At 39.0% G+C, this 27,635-nt stretch overlaps 1 protein-coding gene across 3 annotated transcripts; it reads left to right on the forward strand.

Annotated features, from left to right (window-relative positions):
- Nucleotides 1-2: 2 nt before the first annotated feature.
- On the forward strand, nucleotides 3-27,204 carry usp20 (ubiquitin specific peptidase 20). Of its 3 annotated transcripts, XM_015366965.2 has the most exons (27): nucleotides 3-829; nucleotides 1,280-1,356; nucleotides 2,388-2,484; nucleotides 3,366-3,419; nucleotides 4,135-4,197; nucleotides 4,550-4,684; nucleotides 5,801-5,903; nucleotides 6,741-6,810; nucleotides 8,433-8,546; nucleotides 9,114-9,192; nucleotides 10,567-11,002; nucleotides 11,807-11,870; nucleotides 12,674-12,756; nucleotides 14,195-14,307; nucleotides 14,946-15,118; nucleotides 16,164-16,258; nucleotides 16,491-16,524; nucleotides 16,941-16,986; nucleotides 17,198-17,378; nucleotides 18,594-18,720; nucleotides 19,132-19,301; nucleotides 21,904-21,985; nucleotides 22,496-22,604; nucleotides 23,061-23,163; nucleotides 23,878-23,946; nucleotides 24,344-24,538; nucleotides 25,846-27,204. In XM_015366965.2, exons 3-26 carry the CDS (start codon nucleotides 2,404-2,406, stop codon nucleotides 24,499-24,501), a joined length of 2,742 nt encoding a protein of 913 aa, XP_015222451.2. In that variant the 5' UTR covers nucleotides 3-829; nucleotides 1,280-1,356; nucleotides 2,388-2,403; the 3' UTR covers nucleotides 24,502-24,538; nucleotides 25,846-27,204. The 3 variants fall into 3 exon arrangements, with proteins under 3 accessions (XP_015222451.2, XP_015222450.2, XP_006640711.2); XM_015366964.2 differs by lacking the exon at nucleotides 1,280-1,356; XM_006640648.3 differs by lacking the exons at nucleotides 1,280-1,356; nucleotides 11,807-11,870 and having other exon boundaries at nucleotides 4-829; nucleotides 12,628-12,756.
- The last annotated feature ends 431 nt before the right edge of the window (nucleotides 27,205-27,635 follow it).

The following is a 27,635-nucleotide window of genomic DNA, read 5'->3' on the forward strand; positions in this document are numbered from 1 at the left end:
CGAGTCGTCTTCGTTTCCCTAAATACATTTATTTTGCTTTGGAGCAAAAGTCTTTCAATCTAAAATCATATGGGTTTAAACTGAGTTTCTTTTTCTCAGCAAAGTATATCAACATTAAATACATTTGAAAGTACAGCATTAAAATTAATCAAAAAGCTTACTAAAATTGAGCTAATATCGTGTTTTATTGTAATGTTTTTTTATTGTAATGTTGAAACAATATAGATGCCACAACCTTCTTATTATTCTTAGTCAATAAATGTTTTTAATTGAGAGAAATGCCAACATAAACCGAAGCAGTGCTCTAGACCAGAGAACAGGTACAGTATGATAAAAATCCCTGCATGGGTATCTCTCACATAGAAGGGTTGGTTTGAGAAAAATAAACCTTTTGCAAATTTAGTTTAGGTTACGGAAGTGTTTTGGAAAGCTAATAAAATCTAATTCAAGACACAACGTCACTCTCATTCAAATTATTGTACGACTTATTTAGAGCACTACCAGAATTGTATAGAATAACTGACCCAACTGTGGTCTCTTGCAAACAAACAAAGCATGCTGCAATTACCAAAAGAGTTTTATGAACGTCTCGAGTGAAAACATGTTTGCACTACGGATATTCTTGATCAGCAAAGAAACCAGAAAATATCCACAGTCCTCGGCAATAGTCAACATCACTGTCACGCAGCGCAAACAAATCTGACGCTGAGGCACGCTGTAGCGATTCAGAGAGCAGTGTAGCATCTCGGCTCCTTAGGTTTCTTTATTCATCTTTTTTTTCCAAATGTTTTAATGTTTCCGAAGCTCGTTTTCACACTGCTGGCTGCAGGTAAATATACATTTCTTAGGTGCTGAACTGTCAAGTATGTCAGTGTCTTTTAATTTGCTGTATATGCGTTTTTCCAAAGCGTTTGGTCTGGTGTAGGAAAGGCCTGTAAATTATAGTGTAATGAGAGCCTATAGCAGGAAGCTGAGTGTTGTCGGAGCTATGTGTGGCTTTTAGACCTGCTCACTGACTAATGTGCAATACGCACAACGCTTTTGTTTTTGTTTTTGTTTTTATCTCGCGTGTAAAGTGCATTTCCTTCATGCATGGAAAATGTACAGTCATCGTGTCAGAATTGAAAATGCTCAAGTGCATAATATGGCGATAAACATACTGTTCTGAAGGCAACATTTTTTATGATTTAAACATATTTAGTGAGACGTAGAGAGTAGCCCTTTTTCTAAGGAATCCTTTATGTTTAATATTTAACATTTGTATGTGTTTTTTTTAAAGAATTGTCATTGGTACAGTAGGAAATCATCACAGTCGTGAAAAGGACTCTTGGATCAATGCTTTCGTGACATATAATGGCAAGTCGTTCACTTGACGGATTAACATGTAACCGTTCAATTCTTTGATGTGTGGGTTCTGAGCATTGTTATGTGTTGGTAGTCTTATGAGATTTGCGTAAAATCCTCGGCATTTTTTCACACTCGGCTTCCATTATGACTGCCTAAGGATGACTAAGGCTTTATTTTTGCAAAGAAATATAACCGCATTTAACACGGCCAATATTCTTAACTTCTATTTCTGTGTAATTTGACGTGGAATTTACAGTATCACAATGTCCAAAAGGTATTGCCAGTTAAATACATGTGTGGAGATGCCTTTAGCTACTTAAAAATAATGAGTGATGATGATGACTTAATGGACTGAGGGCTTGTCGAATCATTTTATATCATTAGTAAGACTGAAAGGGTGTTATTGATATTACTAGTGTTTGAAATCTAGAAGGGAAGAAGTCCTCGTTTATTTCATTGTGCTAAATATATTAACGATACTGACGAACTGGTGTAATACAGTAATCATTCATGTTATGCTCATCCCTTAAAGTGTCAATAACTTAGAAACCTGTTATTATGATGTCGTCTTCATGGGATCGGTAAACATTCTTTGTAAACTTTGGTAATGATTAATCAGTAGTAACAGACACAAGATTTGTTTACAGTCTCCGATCTGTCACCATCAAAATTAAATAAAATTTCATGTGACAGCTGTCTGATAAAAATCCCTCTAGGGCTGTTCTTACTTGGTTCTGGGCTGTTTGGACTGTCTGAGCTGACGTTTTAGCGATATTTAAGTTGGTCTAATTGTTTGTGAAGGATGAACTAACTAAGGCCTTTTCTGACTGAAACGAGGAATCAAAATTAAATTCCCTTGTCACTTGTACGTTTTTGAAAATGTACTGTATTGTTTAATATGCTTTCACAAGTAGATTAGAATACAGATTATGCGTTACTTAGCATTTGGCAATAACACAGTAGTAATAATACTGTAATCACTGATTTAATTATTTTTATTGTGTTTCCATAATGTGCATTTGTATTTTATCTAAAAATAGGTACACGTCAGAGGAGATGACGGAAAACGGAGATCTTTGCCCTCATTTAGATTCTATAGGTGAGGTTACCAAGGAGGAATTACTGCAGAAATCCAAGGTGAGAACACATATCTGTTGTCACTAATCTGGTTGCTTTTAAAAAGTGTTTGCCAAGTCCTTGAGTTATTAAAAATGTCTTGTTGAAACCTTGAGTTTTGCTGGTGAGGTTTCAGTAATAAGAATTATTTGAGCAGTGTAGCTGACAAGACACATGCAGTAATATCTTGGAGTGAGCTTCCTTCTGTAAAATAACAGTGCAAATCATTGAAAAATCAGCATTTTTAGTAAATGTGGCTTCATAAAGATGGATCATTGCATCAATGCGGTTAAAAAAATAAAGCTACTGTGAGAATAGAGTACAAAGACAGTGTTGTATTACACCATTCACAATTGTTTGATTCAGACTGCAGTGTGCAATGCAAATCAAGGCCTAAGGTGGTCTTTACAGGATAAGCAAACATGGAAAATCACATTCTGGAGCTGCACAGTCAACTCAGAAATCTGAAGACATTTCAGCCCAGGTTAGCCAGGAGGAGTTTTTTTTAGCCAAAATCATTTGACAAACAACTAGCCACAATTATTACGGTTTCCTGTAGTTTTGTTCAAGTGAACTTATTTTTTTTTCCTTTGACTTTGCTGTTACAAATGCAAATATTGGTATAAACAAAGAGGACTTTGATGAATGCTTTTACATCTTCAGATTAGCTAATTGTTGAATTGAAGGATGCCAATAGTCTCTGCGATTCTGGTTGATTTAAACATATATTCTTATGTGCATTTAAAATATCAGACTTTTTTCGACTCTGAAATGCTTGAAGCATTGCAGGTATTGCTGTTATGTGAACTTCAGTAATGCCATTTTTCTTACAGGTTCACTAGTTGATGACATGCCAGAAAGTCCAATTGAATATTTTTGTTTTTATGTTGTGGGGGATTTAGGGAACATGCCAGTCTTGTGGCGCAGGGGGACCTAATCTCTGGGCATGTCTACAGGTAAAAGAGTTGTTTATTTGTGCATTGTCATCTAAGAAACACAGAGAATAGCACAGAGCGTCTTTCAGCACCTATGGAGATCTTTCCTATCTCAGTTCTTCCAATCAGTACAGGTCTGAATCTTTGTAAAGCACAAAGCGTTGTCATGCTCCGACCTCTATGAACATTTGAGATTTTATATGCTTGTATTTGCTAATATGTCTTATCATATATACTGTAGCACAGGAAATGAGCAGTAATATTATTTCCGTATCAACCTACATAAATAATCCTTGGCTAGAATCTGTTAATTGGCAATAACGTGGCACTGATTTATTTTCATTTCTAAGAGGTTTGAGTGGGAAGCTGTCTCAGTGTGCACTGACTGCAAAGGAAGCAGTAAAGGTTAATTCCATACCTAAATCGTCAGGAAGAAAACAATGTTTCAGTTTAAGGCGACACTCACTGGAAGGAAGATCAACGGCTGAAACGTTTAGCTTTTTAGTCTTTTCTACTTTTGAACGTGAAATGAACCTTTAATTCTTCCTGCATTTTAGTTTTAGATATAGATGATTCCTTTTTTTGTTGCATTAGATGATCTTATGATTTTAAGGTAGAATCTTAAACATGATAAACAAAAAAACTAAACCCAGGCATGGAGAATTCAGTAAGGTGCTGTTGATGGCTAGTAAATGTACTTCATGCTCTTTTCTCCTGTGTTTTGGCTGCGGTGCAGAAGGATTGTCCATATGTGGGTTGTGGGGAGTCTTATGCAGATCACAGCACCTTACATGCACAGGTAAGATAGTGGCATTTTAAAGTTCATTTGGCTGAAAAAGCAGAAAGTTGTTTTTTTTTGTCACAGGCTCACACTGTACATCTGCACGTTTATACATTATTTAATTAATAGATTGACCAGGTAGTTTGTTTGTTTCATGGTAAGTAAGCTTATCTGATATTCTCCACTAGATTTGCTTTGCATTATTTAAGGCTTGCTCAAGTCCAGAAAGACAGATGAGGCTGGAAAATGAGATCAGAAGGTCAGGGGACATGAAGAGTCTCACACAATCTAAAATGGATTCATGTATGGACATGTGGGGATATTTAAGAGAGGCTTTTTGTTCATTTATGCTGCTGACATCTTCTTTCAGGCTAAAACGCACAACCTGACGGTGAACCTAACCACATTCCGGATCTGGTGCTATGTCTGTGAAAGGGAGGTGTTTCTGGAGCAGAGGCCAGTGACCCCTGTGCCCTCTAGCCACCAGTGCAAACACAGTGAGCAGGTAAAGAGCCACATTCTGATCAACATGGTTTAAAGATAATAATAATAATAATAATAATAATAATAATAATAATAATAATAATAACAATAATAATAATAACAATAATAAACTTTATTTTATATAGCGCCTTTAAAGGTGGCTTCTCAAAGCGCTTTACAGGATGACAATAACAATAAATAAGAAGAGTATAACAATAAATAAGAAGAATACACAAGATAAGACACAATTACAATATATAGAGGAGACCGTGGATGGTGGTACTAAGAAGAGCAGAGGGGTGAAGAATGGAACCATTTAAGTAAAGGCTATTCTAAAGAAGGTTTTGAGCCTTGATTTGAAGGAGTTTAGAGAAGGTGACTCTCTGATATCCTTGGGCAAAGAGTTCCAGAGCTTGGGGCCATAACAGGAGAAGGCCCTGTCACCCATACAATGTAGACGGGCTTTGGGGACAGTAAGGAGGGCAGAATTTGAAGAGCGGAGGTGGGGAGTAGGGTGATAATAGTTCAGACAGGTACTGAGGTGCCAAGCCATGCAGAGCCTTATAGGTGAGCATGAGGATTTTAAAGTCTACACAGAATTTGACCGGAAGCCAGTGCAAGGACTCCAGGACAGGAGTAATGTGAACACTTGCAGTAGACCTGGTCAAGATGACTAAATCCTCTAATTGGTTTCTTCTCTGCCAACCTAAACCTGTATTAACAAAGCTGTTATAACACTAAAATACACTAGCAGAGACGTTGAGTGAAAAGTTGATGTTTATCACATACAGTACATACAGTATATATAAGACTGAGTAGTAGTTTCTTTTTTCTCTTTTAGATCCCTCTGTCGCTCCTACTTAATGTAATTAGCATTACATAGAATAGCCTTCCGATCTCACATTCATTTGCAAGCTAAAACTGATGGGTGACATTTATTAATAATGATTAGAAAAATACAATTTTTTTGTACTCCTCGGAAAGGTTTCAGCATGTTCTTTTATTACCTGCTTTACATATGTGTGTACATGTGTGTTTTTATCACCACGCTTTCTGAAAACTCGTATAATATATAAAGCCTTTTCCTTGGTATATTAAAATAGAATCTCCAGCAGTAGGTGTTGGTTTGCTTTCCCAGGAAGCAGTTCCACAGACTGGCAGCCATCCCTTGAAGGCAGTTCCAATTGCAGTCGCAGACGAGGGGGAGTCGGAGTCAGAGGAAGATGAGCTCAAACCACGAGGTAGTCTCATTCTTTGGCAGATTCCCCTTATCTCCTTCTCCAGTTGGTTGAGACCTGCTTGCAATGTCATGTCCCCCAAAATTAAGAATAAAGCTTCAGTATATAAAGGGGATTCAGATAAGACCAACCAGTACTGAGAATGCTACCTCTAGATTCTGTCTGGGATTTTATAATATACTGGGCACAGTTATATTAAAAACAAGGTCATTTTGAAATTTGTATACTATTAGGTGGATATGGATTCTTTTAAATCCTGTATTTTAGCTGTAAATATAATTATTAACCAATCAGATTGTCCTGTTTGGGTTCTGCAGTCTTTACCCATGGAAACAAATGACAATTATTACTGTATATCAGTGCCTAAACTGGAGATATATTAGTGTAATCATTATGAAATGGAAAGTGTGATTGTAGGAAATCAATCATAACTTGAGACTAGGTTGCTGTGCTTCAGTGCAGCAGTAAATTGTCAGAAAATGTTTTTTTACTTTCTTGACAACACCTTTCTACATGAACAAATAGAGTTGTAGCTGTATGAGACTTGTTTGAGATTGTATATAATATTGAATATTCCAGTCATGGTTGTATAATGTTGTGCAAGTCACAGTTGTTGTAAGTGTGCTGGAACATTTCTGCGGAAAGAAAGGCTTCTGACACTAGCAGGGGTTTTTCATTCTCCTGAAACTGAAGGCATGATCATTCATTACTCCTTTTAATAAGAAGTTTTGAACATGTACATTTTGTTATACAGATCTGTGTTCACGTGCTTTTCATAGAACAAGGCCATCATTTACAAATTCTGTTCTGATCTTGTGTTGATTTGTTTAAATTATTAAGGTCTCACTGGGATGAAGAATATAGGGAACTCGTGTTACATGAATGCAGCCCTCCAAGCACTGTCTAACTGGTGAGCTAAACCTCTTCTTGCTGTATCTACTAACATCATTGCTATCTTTTGTTCTTGCCACTGCTTGAAACACAAGGCTTTTCTGCATATGGCCAAGATTGAACCTTTGTTAAAGAGGGAAGTGTCATGCTAAAACTCATTTAATAGAAATTCATTTAGGCATTGGTGCATTATAAATTTAGTTAAATGTATAATAATTAAACCAGGCATTATAAACGGCAACCAGGCTGTTTAGGTTTGTGTTATACTTTTCTGTAGCAGTCAAATAATACATTTTAATTTCAGTAATGGCCTACTGTATACTGATGTACAATGAAAACAAACCAATCTGCTGAGCATGAGTTATGTAATCCCAAGGAACGATTGTGAAACTTAAATCAGGTGATTTCTTGATTTCAGTTGCTCAATGGTATTTAAATTGAGTTAAAGTTGCCAGAATAAGTAAATAAACTTTTAAAATGTATTATTTTAATTAATGCAAGAAAGGCAAAGGATCTGGTCATGCCTAGTTAGCTAGATTCTAGCTAGATTGAAGACTCCTTCTGTAAGAAACGGTGTCCAGAGAATGAGATGGTCTGCTACAGCAAGCAGCACACTGGTCCAGAGAAACCCAGTTGTCTTTTGATAGAACAGGCCACATTCTGGAAAGTGGATCCCCACACCAGGCCCAGACTGTCATCCATCTGATCAATTTGCAGAAATCATTTTTGGACTGCAGCGACTACGGCACAAAAAGGAATGACTATAGGTCGCTATCTGTGTGAAAATGGTGCGCATGCTCTCTTCTCGGGTAACCTATTGACAGCTAGGAAGTAGAAACATCATGTTCTGTGGGCCGGTGAGGTGGTGGTCGAGAGTAGTGGAGTCTTTATTCACTGGTTTATTCAATGTCTTTGATGCAGATTGAGGGCAGCCTTAAAGGTTGCTGGTATACTGACTTAGTCCTTGAGCTGGGACTGTTTTGTTCCTACACGGCAGTCCAGGAATGCGAATCTTCCAGGAAGACAATGCAAGATCAGACAGTGCTAGGACTACAATGGCATGAATTCAGAACAACAGTGCTGAGAGTTTGACATTCACAGCTTTGTTTCCTGACCTGCCTTCAATAGAATATCCATGGGCCCCACCCACCTGTGCTATTAACAGGATAATAGCTACAGTAGGTGCAGCTGCACATCAAGAGTGGTGAAAAACTCCACAGCAGTCTATCCACTCTGTATTTTAGGTCTCTGTTAGTGTGGCCAGGGCCGAGTTAATGCTCAGGGAGGTCATACACTTCACTACCTTTATAATGTGTTCATTTTGATAGCATGATATGTGACAGTGTGCTCCATTTTCATAGTGAAAATGTCTGATGAGTCAATGAAATCCATTAGAACTGAGCATTGTATTTCCTGTGCATCAGTATCATAGGCATTGAAGATTAACGACCCGTAATTGAGGTTTTCTTTAACTGTTGTGTGTTCTAGTGCACATCAGTATAGACATACTATAGGCCTTAATGCTGTGAAAACGGAAAAACATTGTGGTTTATTGGAATCGATTTCTGAGTTAAGTATGAAATGTATACCTGGGATACTTGTGTTTTACAATTGGTGACCCTCAGTCTAATTTCTTCACAGCCCCCCTCTAACACAGTTTTTTCTGGAATGTGGAGGTCTGGTCAGGACTGATAAGAAGCCTGCACTTTGTAAAAGCTACCAGAAACTCATTTCTGAACTCTGGCACAAGAAACGGTAAGGAAGGTTCAGCTTCTTGTGTTTTGTATATTTTCTAGAACTATTTATCCTTGCAATACCGTAGAAGCTGTGGATTTATCCATGGGTGTTCTTTGGCTTTAAAGTCAATATCATATCTAGACTTTCTAAATACCTTACCCAGTGTTTTGTATAATGAAGCCGCAGTGCTTAATATAACATCATATTGATCGTGATTACACCTTGCAACCATTGCTTGCCAGTAAAGGCTCCAGTTCCTCTGCAATCCTGTGTTGGTTTAAGCAGTTAGAAAATGGATGGATGATTGTGATTAATACAGTGCTTTCTTGCTACATTTTTGAACCACTTTACAAATATTTCCTCTTTCTAACTAAATTTGCACTGGAAAAAAACATTGTATAGGACAGAAGAAAGGACATCAACAAAAATAGATTATTATGAATTGTATTTTGTGATTATTTAAGATTACCACTAAACAAGATCCCGGAATACCTGGGCTTTGTTGTTAGGAGACTACAAAAGACCTGTGTTTTGGGAATTTTCTGATATCAACAAAGTATAACTCTGTGAGTTCTGTTTCCTCAGCCCCAGCTATGTTGTTCCGACAAGTCTTTCACACGGAATCAAGCTGGTTAATCCGATGTTCCGGGGCTACGCACAGCAGGTAGGGAGAGCTATGTGTGACATTTACATCTCAAGATAATCCTTTGTCTTAAATCAGGGCACAGAGAGCCATTTTGTATAACATGCGAGCACCAATTATTTTCATTTTTTATAACCTAGTTTGGAATTGCCAATCAATTTGATTTTCTGCAGCCTCTGTTCCAGTGATGGAGAAATGTGCCCACTGTTTTGCTCACTTAGTATATCATGTGCAGCAAGTGCTGCAGAGTATTATAAATAAATTCACACCAACCAGATGAGTGGTGTGTCTCTCACTTTTGTCTTTGGAAGCTCCCAAGATGTTTCAGGGTCACTGGTGTATAGCAAGATTATATGCCAACCTGCTCAAGCCTACCAAAACCCTGCAATGCTTGGTTAATGTGGGAAACTTGGATAATGACCAGGTCGAAGCCCATATCAGTGACGTCTGGACAATAAGACTCGATCTGTGCTCAGAGCCCTCTGCGCTCTGCTTTAAGGTATATGCATTTCAGAGCTGAAGGTTTTATTTTCAGCTGCGGTTTTCTTTTACGATTTGCAGCACAAGACGTCCTGATATTGTGATCGTTACTCATGATTCTTTCATATTTTCATTGCTTTTAATTGAAAATGAAAAAAAGTGGAAGAATGCTAAGTGATATCAATTTGATTAGGTGCAGGTGAAGTCAATTGTTTTATGAGTTTAGGCAGTGACCACACAATACAGGTTGGCAGGCATGTGCAGGTTACATTTCTTTCCTTTGTTACTCTGAGTACAGCATGACACAGACGTGTTGTCTCTTATAAAAGTTTAGTATGGAAAACTCTTCCACTTGGGTGCCATAAAGTTCAAGAATGTAAAGAATTGAAGGACTCAATGTGTCATTAAAAACGTGCTAGAACATCAAAGCACAGTGAACTCAAGTTAAATGCTTGGCAGATGTGTATGTGTAATGTATATTTAGATATATATACTACATGTGTCTTTTTGTAATATGTGGTAAAGATTTCTTTACATAAAATCCAACTGTACCCAAAGCAGAAAAACATAAGATTTCCATTGCCTAGACGTTTCATTCATTTTTAGGTTTTAGAACACGCGGGGTTAGACATGAGCAATACCAAGTGCCTGTTATTATTAGTTTGCTGTTTTATTTGAATTTAATTTGCATTCGTTCACGTTATCCTGAAACAGTACAAAGTTGCACAGGAGCCCGCAGATCATGACTGCTGAGATTTGTGAAATGCCTATGTAGAGAAAACCATGTTTTTTTGGACATCTGTAGAGATGTAGAAAGAGTACAGTAGTGGAAAGACAGTAAGGGCATGGAGTTGCCATGGAGATTTGCTTGGATAATCTTTGTAAGAGGCTGTCCCTTCTGCCGCGTGGCGACAGGACACCCAGGAGTTCCTGCGCTGCCTCATGGACCAGCTGCACGAGGAGCTGAAGGAGCCCCTGGTGGAGTGTGGGGAGCCGGAGGGCGAGGCGCGGAGAGAGGGGGACCGCAGCCCCTCGGAGGACGAGTTCCTGTCCTGCGACTCGGGCTCCAGCAGCGACCGGGGGGAGGGGCCGGAGGGCCGCGGGGCCGGGGAGGCCGAGCTGCTCATCACGGACGAGTGCGGCGGCGGGGGGCGGGGGGGGATCTCCGAGAAGGAGCGGCTCAAGGAGCGACGCTTCTCGGGGTCACCCCACCGCACGGGCTCCCAGGAGATGGACGAAGACGCCGACGTGGACACCGCCGCCGAAGAAGGAAGAGGAGCCAGCCGGGCTGGGGACGAGGAGGTGACGGCCTCCAACAACCAGTGCAGCCAGAGCCTGAGCCGCACACCAGGTACCAGGAACGGCAGCACGAGGGGTGTACTTGAACTTCAGTCAAAATGGAAAAACTCGGGGGTGATATTCGATTCAGGCTTAACGTTCGACCCGTATGAGCGACATATTGTCAAAACATCTTTCTTTCACCTCAAAAATATCGCTAGACTGCGTCCAATGTTATCGCAAACTGTGGCTGAAAAGCTGAAGAACACATTTGTCTTCTCCCGAATGCTGTAACGCTCGACTCGCTGGGGTTTCTAAATTCACATTGAACAAACTCCAGTATGTCCAAAATTCGGCAGGCAGAATTCTGATCAGGTGCAAGTGATCACACCTGTGTCGACTTAAAAATCCTCCTGCTCATCTATAAGGCTCTGCATGGCTTGGCACCTCAGTACCTGTCTGAGCTATTATTGCCCTACTCCCCACCTCGCAACCTTCGCTCTTCTAATTCTGGTCTCCTATCTGTCCCCCAAGCCCGTCTGCACTCAATGGGTTACAGGGCCTTCTCCTGTTATGCCCCAAAGCTCTGTAACTCTATCCCTAAGGAGATCAAAGAGTCATCTTCTCTGAACTCCTTCAAATCTAGACTTAAAACCTTCTTTAGAAGAGCCTTTACTTAACTGGTTCTGTTCTTTACCCCTCTGCTCCTACTGTATTCAGTAACCCCATCTACTGTCTCCTCTCATTGTGTATTGTCATTGCGCATGTGATTTTTTTAATTTTAATTTTTTTAAATTGTTGTTGTCGTCGTTCTGTAAAGCACTTTGAGAAGCCACCTTTAAAGGCGCTATATAACATAAAGTTTATTATTATTAAGGGGTGTTCACCTCCTGTCCTGAGGAGAAGATGGGGAGAGGTGTTAATTTGGCCCAGTTAAGGCAGTAAGTATGAAAATTGAGTAGCTAGGAGCTCAGGTTGAATGCAAACCGGCAGATGAAGTGGCTCTCCAGGACTGGACAGGCTCTTCTTATGGACCAGCTTCTTGAGGAACCGAAGGAGCCCTTGGGGGATTTTGGGGTGCAGGAGAGGGTGAGATGGGGATCACACCATCTCAGAGCAATCCTGGGCTACACAGTTTGGCACCGTGTTCCTCAGCTTCCAGGTTTCTTCATGGGTTTAATAAGGAGATGAAAATTACTTGAAAGAATCCTTGCTTTAATCCACTGCCAGGACATGACAAAAAAAAAAAAAAACAGAAGCCATGTTTCTCAAAGGCTCAGTTGGCTGTGGCCTTTGAGATTGTTTTTTAAGTGATTTCTCCTTTTTTCCAGTGGTGTTGGATCTGGAGGAAAACAAAATCCATTTTCATTTTTTTTTTCTAGTTTCAAGAGATCATTTTCAGTAAGAGTCCTCGTTCAAATGTATTTAACATAAGCATGCAATTTTTCCAAATAAATTTGCTATTATAAAATATTAAAAGGATGTCAACATGCCCACCAAATGTCCTACCAGAAGTCTTAGTTAAGGTGTTCATTTTTTACACTAAATAAAAGATTAAAAAGTTTTCCTTTGTACCTGGGGATCTTAGACCCCTGGATGAAAGCCACCGGTAGAGAAATGAGGTGAATTTGAATTCTGTTGAAAGGAGGTGATTTTTCACGGTTTGTCCCTCATATAATGTTTTTGGTTCTGTTTCAGAGCCTGACAATGAGGCAGCAATGCACTGTAACTCTCGCCCCTGCAGTCCCATTCACGGCCTGCAGGAGTCGCACCCCAAACTGTCCAGCAGCCCTCTGCGCTCTGGAGCCACCTACTCGCTGAAGAAAGGTTCTCTTCCTTTTCTCCTGTACTCTTTAATTTGTTACCACTGCTTGTTTTAGGTTCCATAAATCATAGTGTAATATATCACCACCTGGTGCTACAGTTGTTTAACACGTCTGCATTTCTATTGCTTGAAAAGTGTTTCAGGTTCTCTGCAGGGCTTACCTCTATTAAATGGTGTATCAGTTCATATAAAGGCTTTTGTATTGTAGTGTGAAGTGTTTCTTAGCTTTTTGGGAGCTGCCAGCTATAGGCACTTCTACTATGCTTAGGTTTGGGGGAAGGTCTTTCTGTAGCAACTTTGAGTTGCTACCTTGAGCATCCTGAACATGAGCGAATGTACAATTTGCAATGTCCTGGATGGACAAAAGGAAGAAGTGGCGGCGACAAATTAAAAAGAAAATCAATGTTGGCTTATATGAAGTAAGCCTTCTTCCTTTTCTTGGAATATTTTTACATACAGTACATGTACCGTACTTAGAAACAATGTTCATTATTGTGAAACTGCCTTGCAAAAAATGTTTTTCTACCTTTTATCAAATCCAACAGTCCAGGACTTACTTCCTCTTGCCACTGCAGGGCAGTATATGTTGAAAACGTTTTCATCAGTAAAACGAAACACTAGTGGTTCACTTGTCAAACAGTTGTGAGATGTTCATGGTAATGTAGCATTGCTACAAACATTTTGGACCTTGTTTCCGTGGCTTCTTTTTGTAATCAGCATTGAAGTTTGTTCAGTACATGACATTCATGACATTTTTGCCTGTGCTGACTCCAAATGCTTTCAAGTGTGTAGCTTTTGGAAAAGCTCCAGATAAAATATTGGAACCAGTTAAAAGTTTGTTGCTGTATCATTCATCAGGAGAGTCCAGACTTATGAAAAAGAAAAAAATGGCCCAGTTTGAACTGTAACAATATTTCTCTGGTTTGTAACATAAGCTGCACGTCAATATAATTTTTCATCTGGGCTTTCAGGCACCAGCAAATACGGTGGTTTGTATCTTGATGCTTCACAACCTAGTTTTGTGGTGAACAGACATATGATAAAGACTTTATATATTTAGACCAATTGTTTTTTTAAGAGGACATGGTAGAAAGATTTAGCTTAATTCAGTTCACCCTTAAGGTAGATTTATATTTTGTCATTTTTAGAATTCAATCATTTCTACCAAATGATTTCCAGTGTTTCCTAATTAGCACTCACAAGTTAATTGCTGGTAATCTTTGTTTACTACAGTTGGTACAAAACATCATGGAACTAAGTAAACTTGCTGATTTCTTTATACAACCCAAGCAGTTAAAGAGAGTATGGCAGTGAGTCCTTTGCAAGTATTAATGGTTTTTTGACTCAGAAAGCCCCTTGACTGATATAATGAGTGAAGAAGGCTTTAGAACACTGGTCAGTTTGTCAAGATGTTTTTGCCCTCTCTTTATCCTTCAACAGCTCAACTCCTGCTTGGTTCCAAGAAGAAGAAGCAGTTTCGCTACCGAAGTGTCATTTCTGACATTTTTGATGGCTCCATCCTCAGCCTGGTCCAGTGTCTCACCTGTGACAGGGTGTGTGTGCGCTTTCATAGAGGATCAGCAGCACTGGCTGTATAGGTCAGGATATTGGGTTGATCATTGAGGATGTGAAAGGAGAGCATATACTAACATTACATCTGATTTTTAGTTTTAAAAGGGTGTTTTTTTGTACCCACCAAATTCGCTGGGTAATCACTTCTTGCTAATAACAAGGTTTATTTTGGCTGTCCGTATTGATTATAATTGCTGGAAAAAAGCTTAACTGGAATTTTTAAAAAGAGATGTATAAAGTACTTAGTTTAGACTCTTAATCCATGGCACTATTATTAACAGCACTGCAAATAGCTCAATTGTGATAATGTCTATGAGGGTAGGCAGTACAGTACCTAAATCTTATAAAAAGTAATAATTTAAATGAGGATTAGAAGTCTGACTTCATTTTCTTTTTTTTGTTTGTTTTTGTTTGAAGCAAGGTAAAGGAAAATCACTTAAGCACCGTTTTTACTAAATGCAGTAATGATGATGCATTAGCACTAAAATGAGTTCTGTTGTGTCATTGTTAAGGATATTTATATTTTGTGTGTTTTAAGGCTTTTGTTGTAACATGCTCAGGGACTTGGATGGGAAATCGTTTAAGGCTGAAGCATTGTCTCTCCATTGATTTTTGTTAGGTGTCGACGACAGTGGAAACCTTTCAGGACTTGTCCCTGCCAATCCCGGGGAAAGAGGATCTTGCTAAACTCCACTCCTCGATTCACCAGAACCTTCCGGTCAAAGCTGGGACCTGCAGCGATACCTACTCCTCACAAGGCTGGATCTCTTTCATCATGGACTACATTCGCAGGTCAGACACAGCTCGCGTGTCGCAAAGGAAGTAGGGCGGGGGCTGTAGTCTTTTATTTCCACTTCCTTTTGTCATCAAGTGGGACCTGTGGTGGCATTTTGCCTGGGATCTCTGGATTATGAATGTCTTGGACGATACAGGACGTACTGTATGCGTTAAGCTTCAGCACGTATGTACTGCATACAATCAGGTGCCATGCTTTGCTGCAGTGATTCAGGGTAATAGTACAACAAATGACAGTTCCTTCCCACTGTTCTTGTGTTATTTCACCTTAAGACTAGGGAATCAACTCAACAGAGCTCATTAACGTTTATAAGCATTTATGCAACCTTTCCCCCTTTCGGTGAGCCATCATATTATGATCTCCGTGAACAATTGTTACCCTTTAGAAGTTATTAGAGTGTCATGAAATGGTTGTAGGCGGCTCATGTGGTGAGGACTCTTACTCGGAGTGTAGGTTGAGCTCTAATAATTCAGGCATCACAGTTGCGAGCCTTGGGCACTAGGCAGCTCTGATCAGGAAACGCCAAGTGTCACCAAGCCCAGGATATACTCGTCGGACAGAGTGAGATGGCAACTCTTGCAACTTCCTGTGTGCGTGTAGGCTTGAGGGATGTCAGATTGAGAGGAGATGCTCTTGCATTTGGCACTTACTCTCCTGTCAGTCACCATGGAGAAAATTATACATCAAAAGATAAATGACTCAGGTCAGGCAGGGTGGAGAAGCTTGTCTTGACCTGATTCACCCTGTACAGGAGTTAATGCTGTAAGCAGTGACAGAATCAGCGACCCCTAGCTGTACGTTTAGGAGCACTAAAAACGGGCACATTTTTACATTTCTCATTCAGAAGTGCCCACTGTGGTTGGCTAGCAAATGTTACCTCTCCAGTCTCCCTCAAGGTTCACTTAATTTCCTGTCTAACTGCCGAGGAACCTGCTAAAAAGAATAAAGAACAAGCTGGCAAAATTTGTGGAGCCCTCTTGTGGTCTCGGGTTACTTCTCTGCACACTTGGCGCTCCTGCCTGACCCTGTGCTTTGCTGCAGGTTTGTAGTGTCCTGTATCCCTAACTGGTTTTGGGGTCCTGTTGTCACACTAGAGGACTGTCTGGCTGCCTTCTTTGCTGCTGATGAACTGAAAGGTGGGTTTGTTTCCAAGTGTGCTCAGCCAACATCTTGTACTTTTAAAATGTCCTTCTCTAGGTTTAGAGGGTTGTGTTCCTATAATAATTTCCAATGAAGAGTTTCCATGATTGATAACAGATAATGCATTAAACCATCTATTATGTCTGACAAATAATTGTATTTCTGACTGCTTTAATTTTGCATGCCCCAACAGTTTGTAACCATAAGGTTTTTTTCTCATGTTTTCAGGTGATAATATGTACAGCTGCGAAAGATGTAAAAAGTGAGTTAAAATGTAATATAATAAAACTACATTAAAGATTTTGAAAAGGACAGCAATCACAGCTTGTTCTGAATACTACATTATTTTGGAGTAAGATGATTCTGAATAGGTGTTCTAACTTGCACGTTTACATACCATGAAATTTAGGGTCCCTTTATAATTTGAGATGTACATGCAGATTATAGTATTATGTGGGGTTTACATTCCAGAACTCTGTCCTTCTTCAGATATGCAGTAGAAAAAATGATGAACTGATTCAAATGAGAAAACCACCGAACTCTGTATTTGGACTGATAATAGAATAAAAGTCTACAAGTAAAGACAGCATAGTATGAGCTGCAGATATGATTGTTTCGGCATGTTTGTTAAATCATAACCATTTGTTATGATGCTGACATGTTCCCCTTATCTTACAGATTACGAAATGGTGTTAAATATTGTAAGGTTCTTCGTCTACCGGAAGTGAGTTTTTTTGTTATATTTTCTTTGAATGAAGTGAATTCATAACAGAATGAATGTTTTAATTATAATTATTTTGTTATTATATTATTATTTATTATAATTATTTTAGTGTAATATACAATATTATACATTATTATTTTATTATAACATTTTATTGTTATTATAAATTATTTCCAGTTTGCTTATAAACCATGTGGTTTCTCATTCTTAGATTTTGTGTATACACCTGAAACGCTTTCGGCACGAAGTCATGTACTCTTTCAAGATCAACAGCCATGTGTCCTTCCCATTGGAGGGCCTTGACCTTCGACCTTTCCTGGCCAAGGAAAGCCCTTCTCAGATCACGACCTATGACCTCCTCTCGGTGATCTGTCACCATGGTACTGCAGGAAGTGAGTATGGGTTGGGGGTTGATAGAATCTGTCAACATTCTGAGGAAAATAAAAAAGTATGTCAACATTCTAACACCAGGTGGCAGAGCGTCTTAAAAAAAACTTTTCAGGAAAATGGCTTTTTTAAGTGGGTAAAGTTTGTCATTCAAAAACGGTTAAGTGTGTTTGAAAAAAATTAGCAATACTGTAAAAACGTCATATGTCCCACAGCCCTTCAGGTTTTATTGTTTTCTTTTCATTCTTTTTTTTCCCAAAGCTAACATTCCAGGGATACAATGTTATATAAAAAAATAAAAATCATAGTAATAATCTCTCTTCAGGAAATAATGTGATTTGACACTACTTATGTTCCATAAAGTACAATGCAGAAGACCCATAAAGAGACACTTTTCAGAGCTTTTTGTTCTGTTGTTTTGTTATCTGCACTAGTTCCATGCCCAAATAACCACCTGCTAGTTATCCAGGACTATGACCCAGATTAAAACAAAGCGTCAATGCATCTACAAACTGTAGATAACAAAGCTTCAATGCATCCACAAACTGCAGATAAACTGCAAAATGTTTTTTTTTGTGTGTCCCAGAGTTTATCTTTCATCTTTTCAGTGAAAACACATTACATAGTGGTAATGTAGTATTAGTGGGTGGGAAAAGGTTATTTATATAATCTGGGCCCGTTTTAGTGCAAAAAAAGTTAAATTGTTTTAATTTCTCTTTAATTTCAACATTTGTCTTTTTGTCTCTGTTGCTGGCCGTATAATTTTTTAAAGAAAGGAAACATATTTTTCACTGGAGCAAAAATACCACTGTGAGTGTATTCTGCTGAGGCATTTCCTATTTATCATTGTTTGGTTTCTCAGAGCAGAAACATCCCCAGCCACGATGGAAGGGAAGAATCAAATAATCTTCAAAAACATCAACTATTTGTTTCAAAAGGGAAGAAATACGTGCATTAAAATGCTTTTAGTTTTAGTGAGTGAGCAAGGGCAAAATTTGGTGACTTTGACTTTGAGTGTGGGGAAAAAAATGCAATATGAAGTGAGGTGGAAAAAACAAACGTTTTCTGTGCCGTCAAGCCCTTCAAAAGTCATGCCAACCCTGCCAACGCCATGTTCTTGGTAGTTGGTGGCTCTTTGGTACTGGCTGGCTTCTTGACTATCAGAATCATAATGCCATCAATTTCTGTGTCATGACTTGTGTTATCCTTGCATTGAACAGGTGGTCACTACATTGCCTATTGCCAGAATGTAATAAATGGTCAGTGGTACGAGTTTGATGACCAGTACGTCACGGAGGTCCATGAGACGGTGGTGCAGAACGCTGAGGCCTATGTGCTCTTCTACAGGTGAGAAAATACCCCTCAGCAGTCAAAGAAATGATGTTTGGCCCATATATATTTCAGTATCTCAGAATCAACCACAGGATATTGTGGTTTTTAATTCCTGTTCTCATAATCATCTAATTGAATGATTTCTTGACTTAATGTGCCTAAATTAACCTAAAGGATTACCTATAATTCACGTGTGACCTCACACTAGGTGGGCTGCCTTGTTAACGTAAGGACTTTGGCTCTCTCAGACCAGGATTTAAATACCACTGGTTTTGGATGATTTCCTATATAGTGCAATTTAGTTTAAAGGAACACATTTGCTGCTCTGACAGTGATTTGTGGACATTTCATGTGATAAATTGCAAGCAGTCAGAGGATGAATTTTATGACTTCAGGGCTTGCATACACTGTGTGTTTGTGTCACAGGAAGAGCAGCGAGGAGTCAGTGAGGGAGAGACAGAAGGTGGTGGCTCTGGCCAACATGAAGGAGCACAGTCTGCTACAGTTCTATATCTCGAGAGAGTGGCTGAACAAATTCAACACCTTCACCGAGCCTGGCCCCATCACCAACCACACTTTTCTGTGTCAGCACGGAGGTGAGTCAAACTCGAGCTTTGTGGTGCTGTGTGTGACAGTGTTACTGTGAATCCCTGTCCTGGGTGAGTTGGGTTAGATAGTAGATTTACATCCCCATGCAGATTCCGGGGTTATAAAGTTATAACGAAAGAGTATATGTGGAGACCATAGACTCTATAACTAAAGACTATTCTAAAGATGAACAGAGGTATCATTTTTTTAAATGTGGAACTGCCATTTTTCATTTTTTTATTTTGGGTGTCTTCAAGACATCTTTTGACATGCTGCAAGCTCCACAGTGCCTCACAGGGGAGTTACCACTGATTGGAGGAGCTGTGCGTCTCTCTCAGCCATGTCATTGCTATCTTACAAGCACCTGGCAAGTCATAGAATGTGCCTAAAGGCAAAAGGAAACCCTGTGTATTAATGTCCAATATATGCTGGCTTTGCTCTGCAAAACATTAATGTTTTTTCATTAACTCTATGAAATAAAAATCTCTGGAACCTCAGGTTGAGGATATCTTGAGGGTGTAATATCAAGCCACATAACTGAGCATTCCAAGCTCATAAAACACACCATGGAAGGTTGTAATATGTCCAGGAGTCTAGGTTCTTTTTATTCATACAACTGGAGCAGCTCTTATTATAATGGCAAAATACAGATTGCAATAACAATCTTGTAAATTAAAGCCATTATGCAGTATGTAATATTTGTACTTCTTGGTTCCTCTCTTAAACAAACCCGTCCAGCAGACCTTAATAAAAAATTCTACAATGCAAGTCATCTCAGATCTGACTAGTAGCTTAAATAGGAAAAATATGAATAAATATGAAAGTATGAAAAATGTAAACCACACATACCAAGTGGAGTCAAGTAAAACTGCAATACATGAGCACACAAAAGCATACAATGTAATTCAAGAGACTTTATATGTGTTTTGGGGAATCTCACACAAACCCAAAACCCAAACATTCTTTCTGTAGATAGTTTCATATATGATCTCATATACAAACATGGCAAATCACAATTTGCGTGTACCATGAGTGTACCAAACACACTTCGCAAGTTTATATACAACATGGTTTTCGACAATTGTGTGTCATTCCATTTGTACTAGTTTCTGATTGAAATTCTCGCTTGGGTATTTTTTATTTTATCATATATATTATTACATAGCAAATCAAGATTTAGCCTCTTCCTGTGAAAAACGGAGACATCAAGTCAAATTGATTTTGCCATCTTAAAAGATAGAGCTTTGGTTGGTAAACATCCTGAGCCCTCTCTCCTGCTTTTTGTACTTTACCATATGAGACTTCATCGGCTTGTTTTCTTGTAGCATCCAGGCCCTTGTGGTAACTGTCTGTTTCCAGACAAAAAAAGGGTCCATTCTTTTAATTTCATTTAGGATGGAGAAATACACAGCAACAAATAAAAATAATAATAATAAGCCCAAAGAGAAGCTGCTTAGTTACAGCATTTGTTGGACTATCAAATACTCGTTTATTCAAAATGGTCTTCAAACAAATCCTGATTTGCTTATGAAAGAGATTTCAGGTCGCTTTGCAAAATTCTGTGTTAAAATATAAAACAGCTTTGGTTATCATCAGGAAAGGTTTTCATTTGGTAGGTTATGTAGTTTTGTTCTTTTCTTGCTAGGACAAAAAAGATTTTTCTGCACTGGTGTTTACACCAGAATTCTGAGCTTGAATGTCTTAATATGAACAGGGTCTAAAATTGCCAGATTCAGCGTTTCCATGCAAGCAGGATTATGATTATATGCTAAGCAAGTGTTTCTTTGTTGGTGTTCTGGGTAACCATATTCCAAATTAGGTGATGCCAGATTCACTCTTGTATTTGTGTAGTAACTTGCACACCAGTTCTTTCAATACTAATTCCAATAGACACCTTATTCAGAATAGCCAGATATTATTGTGAGCTCCTGCCCATACAAATATCACCCAGTGGACAGAAAGGTGTGTTAATGCCAATCTACATTAATGTAACAGTAGTGTTTTGAGAAAATTTGTGGTTACTCCCCCCCTCCATTACAGAGGAAACAGGACATGACGTGCGTGTGTAACGCAATTAAACTTAAAACAGCTCACAATTAAAACAAAACACGCTTTGGTTTTGTTGACGCATGTTGGCACACATGAAGTATTCCACTTCAAAGAAAACACAGGCTGACCACAGGTTATGTCTGGAATGCCTATTCCTATACTCATGTGAACGAAGCTCCAGTATTCATAGTACGTGTTTCAAACTAGAGCACTGAATATTCAGAATTCTCTCTTCATGACAGTGTGGTGAGTGAAATCAGTCTGCGTATGGAGGTTAAAATGTGTCATAAATGATGCTACCGTATGCGATGCCAAAACTCTCTGAGAGGTTAATGAATTTGTCATCGATGTCAGTTTCACTTTCCTTAAGGAATTTGTTTATAATACATGATTTCTGGAGTCATTAACAGCCAGCGTGGAGGTATCCAGATATTCTCTGATAAAAATGAGAATCCTGTAAATTAAAAAAAATGTTTTTTTTTGATGATTGGCTCAAGTCTAAAGGGGGTTTTGATCAATGGGAATAAGAACGTCGGTGATTGTCTTTTTATTTTGACACAGGTATCCCACCCAACAAATATCACTATATTGACGACTTGGTTGTGATTCTGCCTCAGAACGTGTGGGAGTATCTCTACAACAGGTGAGCAGTCAATCTTCTTCTGTCGGTACAGGGCTTATGACTCATTTAAGCTGCTTTTCAAGCTATCTGCAGGCATTACCTATTTCTCTGTACAGCTTAAGTATTATAAGGAAACCTGAACTTTTTAACAGCACTTCAACTAAAGATTGCAGTGCTGCACTGAGGACGCCTTCAAACATGTAGAAACTGTCTTGCATCAACTAACGTGCTAAGCTCCATGAAAGTTACTTTGACCCTATTTTATATTGATACCTCTTGCCACTTTTGAGTGAATTATATAACAATTACCAGTTATTAGATAAGGAATCAAGTATTATTTTTTAATACTATAAGGAGAATATGGATGTGAATCAATAGTGGCAGGTTTAACTCAGAACTCTGTAATGTGTTTATCATCCTTTATGTCAAATGCTTGCAGAAGTGTGGGATGTTCCTATAATTTTTGTCGTCTAACAAGCCTGTGCAGTTAGAGTTCATGAAGTTCATTAAAGAATTGTGGATTCTCTCTAGGTTTGGAGGTGGCCCTGCTGTGAACCATCTGTATGTGTGCTCCATATGTCAGGTGGAGATTGAAGCTCTGGCCAAGCGCAGGAAGGTGGAGATTGATACCTTCATCAAGGTATGTTGTTTGGAAGCCACGACCTATGGAATATTAACGTGAAAAGCAGCTTGGCTCTTCACCCATAGACAACAAGTGAATGTTTTCTTGGAAAGATTTTTGTTACAGTACTGCACAAAACAAAAGATTGGCGATTTTAGTTTGCCGGCACATTTCTGCTGATCATTACTCACACAGCAGCAAAAACAGCATGCGATAGCACCGATCTGCAGATACATTCAAAATCAACAGCAGCTGCTGTCTTTCCCTTTTTGATATTATTAAAGTATGGTTAGATTCACATAATAGTAATCATTTAATATGTGTGTGTGTATATATATATAAACTACACCACTTCTATAAAGTACAACACTTCTCTTGTTAAATGCATCCTCAGCAGTAGAGATGTAAAATGCTTTTTTAAGAATTCATAAAATGTTTCAAAAGGTTTTAAATCTGTTTCCTTTCCCACTGTAGCTCAACAAAGCATTCCAGGCAGAGGAAGCCCCCACTGTCATCTACTGTATCAGTATGCAGTGGTTCAGGGAGTGGGAGAGCTTTGTCAAGGGAAAGGACAATGGTACAAATGTAGCCTTTTTCTTTATATCCTGTGGAAAGTCAGAACTAGGGAGCATTGTGTCTTCCTGTGTTACCTCAGTTACCTGGATGTAAGGCTCACAATCAGCTATGCTCAGCTATAGCCCTAGTCTTCCTTTTCCTTTGCAAGGAAGGAGGATTTAAGCAAAGTATTTGATCAGGCAGTGATCAAAGCCTCTAAGGATTTAGAAGCTCTTAAAGCATGCAATTAACGAGCGATTAATTCAGTGGAGAATTTAACTTCACAGACTGTGTTCATGTTAACATTTTCAGTGAGGCCTTTTTACAGTGGTAAAGTTCCAGAAAGGTTTGAGTAGAAGATCTGTTAAGACGTTGTTGATTTTAATAAATTCAGTACGGATATATCTATCATCTATCGGTAAAAGAAAGTATCGACCTAAAGTATTATTTAATCATGTATTATTTTGCTGACTCCAAAGCACAGCTACAACAAATGTAGACAATCTGTGTATTTTATTCGTTATAAATACAGCCTTGTAAAATCATTTACAAAAAATACCTTTTGACAGAAAAATACCAGAATCAAGCTTAAACCTGCACAATACCGTTTGATGAGTTAAGTGGTGTGAGTGGTGTGTTTTTCTGTCTAGAGCTTGAGGTAGTTTTTCTACAGTGCTGTGCAGTAAAATGACGCCATGATTAAACTAAAATTATTGTTCTCTTTTCCTTTTCTCAGAGCCACCTGGTCCCATTGACAACAGCAAAATTGGCGTGATGAAAGGGGGGCACATACAGCTTAAACAAGGTTATTATTACTGCAGGAAAATTGACCTTGCTTTCATGCTGTGGCTCGATAGGAAAAGGGAGCGTTACCATTTGTATTTTCCTTTTTATAGTTGAAATGCACGGACCTGCCGTTTTGTCCAGATGTTAAATTTTATGCCTATTTTTAAACCACTTTAATAACACTGGCAAACACATCCCACAATCACATTGCATTATAATGTAAATCCAAGAACATTATAAACAAACTACTGGTGAGCAGCAAAATAGATGGAAAAGTTTGGGTTCTCAAATGGGTATTTAGGGATGTAAAGGTCAATATTGAAAAATCACACTGCATGCATTACTAATATTGAAACAAATGCTGTACTGGAAAGAGCTGGTTTGGCAATGGCTAGCTGTTGTACTTTGGGTTTTAGGAGCCGACTATGGACAGATTTCGGAGGAGACATGGCATTATCTCTTCAATATCTACGGTGGAGGGCCGGAGATCGCGGTGCGTCAGACTGTGGCCCAGAGCGACACCGAGAGCCTTCATGGGGAGCGCAAGATTGAGGCCGAGACCCGGGCCATCTGAAGATGAAGAAGTGTCAAACCCGAGCCACAGGATAATGGCAAGTGTGAGCCTTTTGCTTTTCATGTTCAGGTGTTCGAGGGAAATGCCAACCTTGATACTTCTACTCCTTTCAGTTCTAAAGCTTTGATCCAACCTACAGTAACATGGCCAGCAGCCATATAATTCTGCAACTCACTACTGGCAGCCCACTGAAGCTCAGCAGGTGTGAGCCTGGTCAGTACCTGGATGGGTGACCTCCTGGGAAAAACTAAGGTTGCAGCTGGAAGAGGTGTTAGTGGGGCCAGCAGGGGGCGCTCACCGTTCGGTCCATGTGTGTCCTAATGCCCCATCACTATACTGCAAACAGGCACCGTCCTGACTCTCTGTGGTCATTAAAAATCCCAAGGCGTTTCTCTAAAAGAGTAGGGGTTTTACCCCAGCATCCTGGGCAAATTTGCCATTGGCCCTTACCAATCATGGCCTCCTAATAATCCCCATCTATGAATTGGATTCATTACTCTGCTCTCCTCCCCACTGATAGCTGATGTGTGGTGAGCGTACTGGCGCACTATGGCTGCCGTCACATCATCCAGGTGGATGCTGCACATTGGTGGTGGTGGAGGGGAGTCCCCATTACCTGTAAAGTGCTTTGAGTGCAGTGTCCAGAAAAGAGCTATATAAGTGTAAGCGATAACTAATGATTATGCTTTTTTGTCTGTTATGTACAGATTCATGGATAGCATGATATAATTTAATCATATCATTCATACATCTGTATAAAACAGACAAGATCTGATAAGACGCTCAGCAAAAGAATGATAAAAAGAAGTCTCATCCTAGTGAATAAAACATGTTGTCATTTTTGCATCTTCCAAGTTAGGTCTTCAGGAACGCCACTCACTTTCTGCTGTGTTACTGATTAATTAGGAACATCATGTTTCATATCCCATTTCTACATACTTTTTAGGGTGACGAGTCAAAAACCACCTGTTCAAACTGCACTTGTACATCCTAAAATCCATCCCTGCTTGCAATCTGTAACCTGTCATCACTTTTACTTCACACTACCCACCAAATCTCAAGCACCCTTATCATTTTAATTACCACTCAATATTAGATATTCAAGTGTTTTGCTTTGTACTCATTCCCCTTAGTTGCTAGGATTGGTTGATTGTTCTTTTTACTGTGTAACTTTATAACTGTATATCAGTCTAGCATACTGTATATTTGCACAGTTCTGTGAATATCCCTTACTTTTATGTTGCCTTGGATAAAGGCATCATCTTAATAAGTATTAATAGCAATTGAATAAACCTGAGAAGAAACACATTGTGATCTGTTTGTTTTTTAATCTGTGTTTTGTAGGTCATGCTGTATGCTAACTGGACCTAGTGGCACAGGCTTTGCTCCCTGACAAACACATCGTGAGCACTTTTGTGATGTACCGGTGTGTCATCCTATCACGTGTAAAGAAGAAATAATTATAAGTATAGTAGGATTGTAGCACAGTAGAGATATTATTTATTGAAGACCATTTAGTGAAGCCCTCCTGGCTTTTGGAGTGGCGACAGATGACTTCTATAGTAATATCAGGTTATCCTGTAATAATGTAATACTAGTAAATCACAGAGTTTCAGTCTAATGAAGCCTTTTAGCTTCAATGTCAAATGGCCAGTGAGAACCACTTTACATTAGCTGCAGCTTGGATACAAAGTTGCTTCTGTATAAACTATTTAATTAGCAAGCATGGCACCAAGCTTAAACACTGGATGTTGGTCTTAACATGGTCGTCTGATGAGTATCGGAACTGAAAAAGTTTCTAATGTATGGAAATGCACATTGTATATATTTCTAGGCCCCGGACTGTTGCTTTCTCAGCTTTGTGATGCTTCATTATTGCTTGCAGTCCTGCGCTAATTGATAGGTGAACAGGGTAGTGCTCTCTAGTCCAGGAATGTAGAGAACTGAGGACTGAGTAAAAAAAAATTAAGAGAAGAGAGATGTGAATTGTCTTGACAGGTCTTCAACAGATCACGTACTCTAAGATTTCTCTCTTATCAGTCTTAGAAAGTCTAATTCTGGATGCTCCCATTTATCAGACTTTAGAGCCTGTATGAATCAGCCAACCAAAGAGAACAGAGAGAACAGTTTAACAAATGTGTGGGAGAGAACCACTCAATAGTGCTTAATTTCAAAACTGGAACAAAGACTTCGATATGTTTCTGCCTTACAAGGACATATATTAGTTGTTCCTAGTTAAAGATCAGAAGATGTCCCTGAGAGATTCATTTCAGCTGTGATTTTGTAACATTATCTTCATTTGTTTCAAGTATGAACTCTTAGAGTAACAGACGTCTCGCTGGTTATTGAAACAGTACAATTTCAGCTTATGACTGCACTTAAGCTTTGCGTAATTGTGCAAAATATGAATGTTACTGCCTCTAAAGGATCAAAAATAATTTACACATGAGTAGATCTGTTGTTCATGCTGTAAGAGTTGCAGTATGGGAAGCAAAATGTCTGTAGTTTTGTGCTGGTGTCCCATATTCCTTGTCTAATGTCACAAAGCTTCTGTGTCTGAGTGAGGAAGAATGATTCTGTGGCAAACTGAAGAGGGATCCCTACTTTACAATCTCTCCAGACATAACGACACGCATCAGCAAGGTGACTGGGATATAACCGGCTTTTCTTAGTGTACTGAATAAACAACCTTGACCAAGACAATACTGTTTGGAATTATTTTACGGTTCACACTAAAAAGCCTCCATGAGATTACAGAGGAGAGAAGGGTCCTGCAGTCAGCATCAGTCTTTTGGTTTTAACATAATTTTCCGTCACTGTTTTTTTTCTCAAAAGTCTTGCATCGGAAATAAAACAGAGTCATTGGCAAAATAAAATAATCTGTGTGAGAACAACACAAATTAGACAGATCATAATTTATTAAGATGCTGTACATTCAACATTAGATCATGCAATATCCCTCATGCAAACACTTGTTTCAATAGTAAGTCTGCAATCTGTATTAATACCCCCATTACTAATTCACCCAGTAGGGACTTTAGAGGATAAAGTCTGGACTTTTTTACTGGACAGAATCTGGAACCACCTGTCAATGGTTCAGTGATCACTACCCTGTCAATAAGGTAAAGCTCTTA

This window comes from Lepisosteus oculatus, chromosome 24 (assembly GCF_040954835.1).
Source record: "Lepisosteus oculatus isolate fLepOcu1 chromosome 24, fLepOcu1.hap2, whole genome shotgun sequence".
Lineage (NCBI taxonomy): Eukaryota > Metazoa > Chordata > Actinopteri > Semionotiformes > Lepisosteidae > Lepisosteus > Lepisosteus oculatus.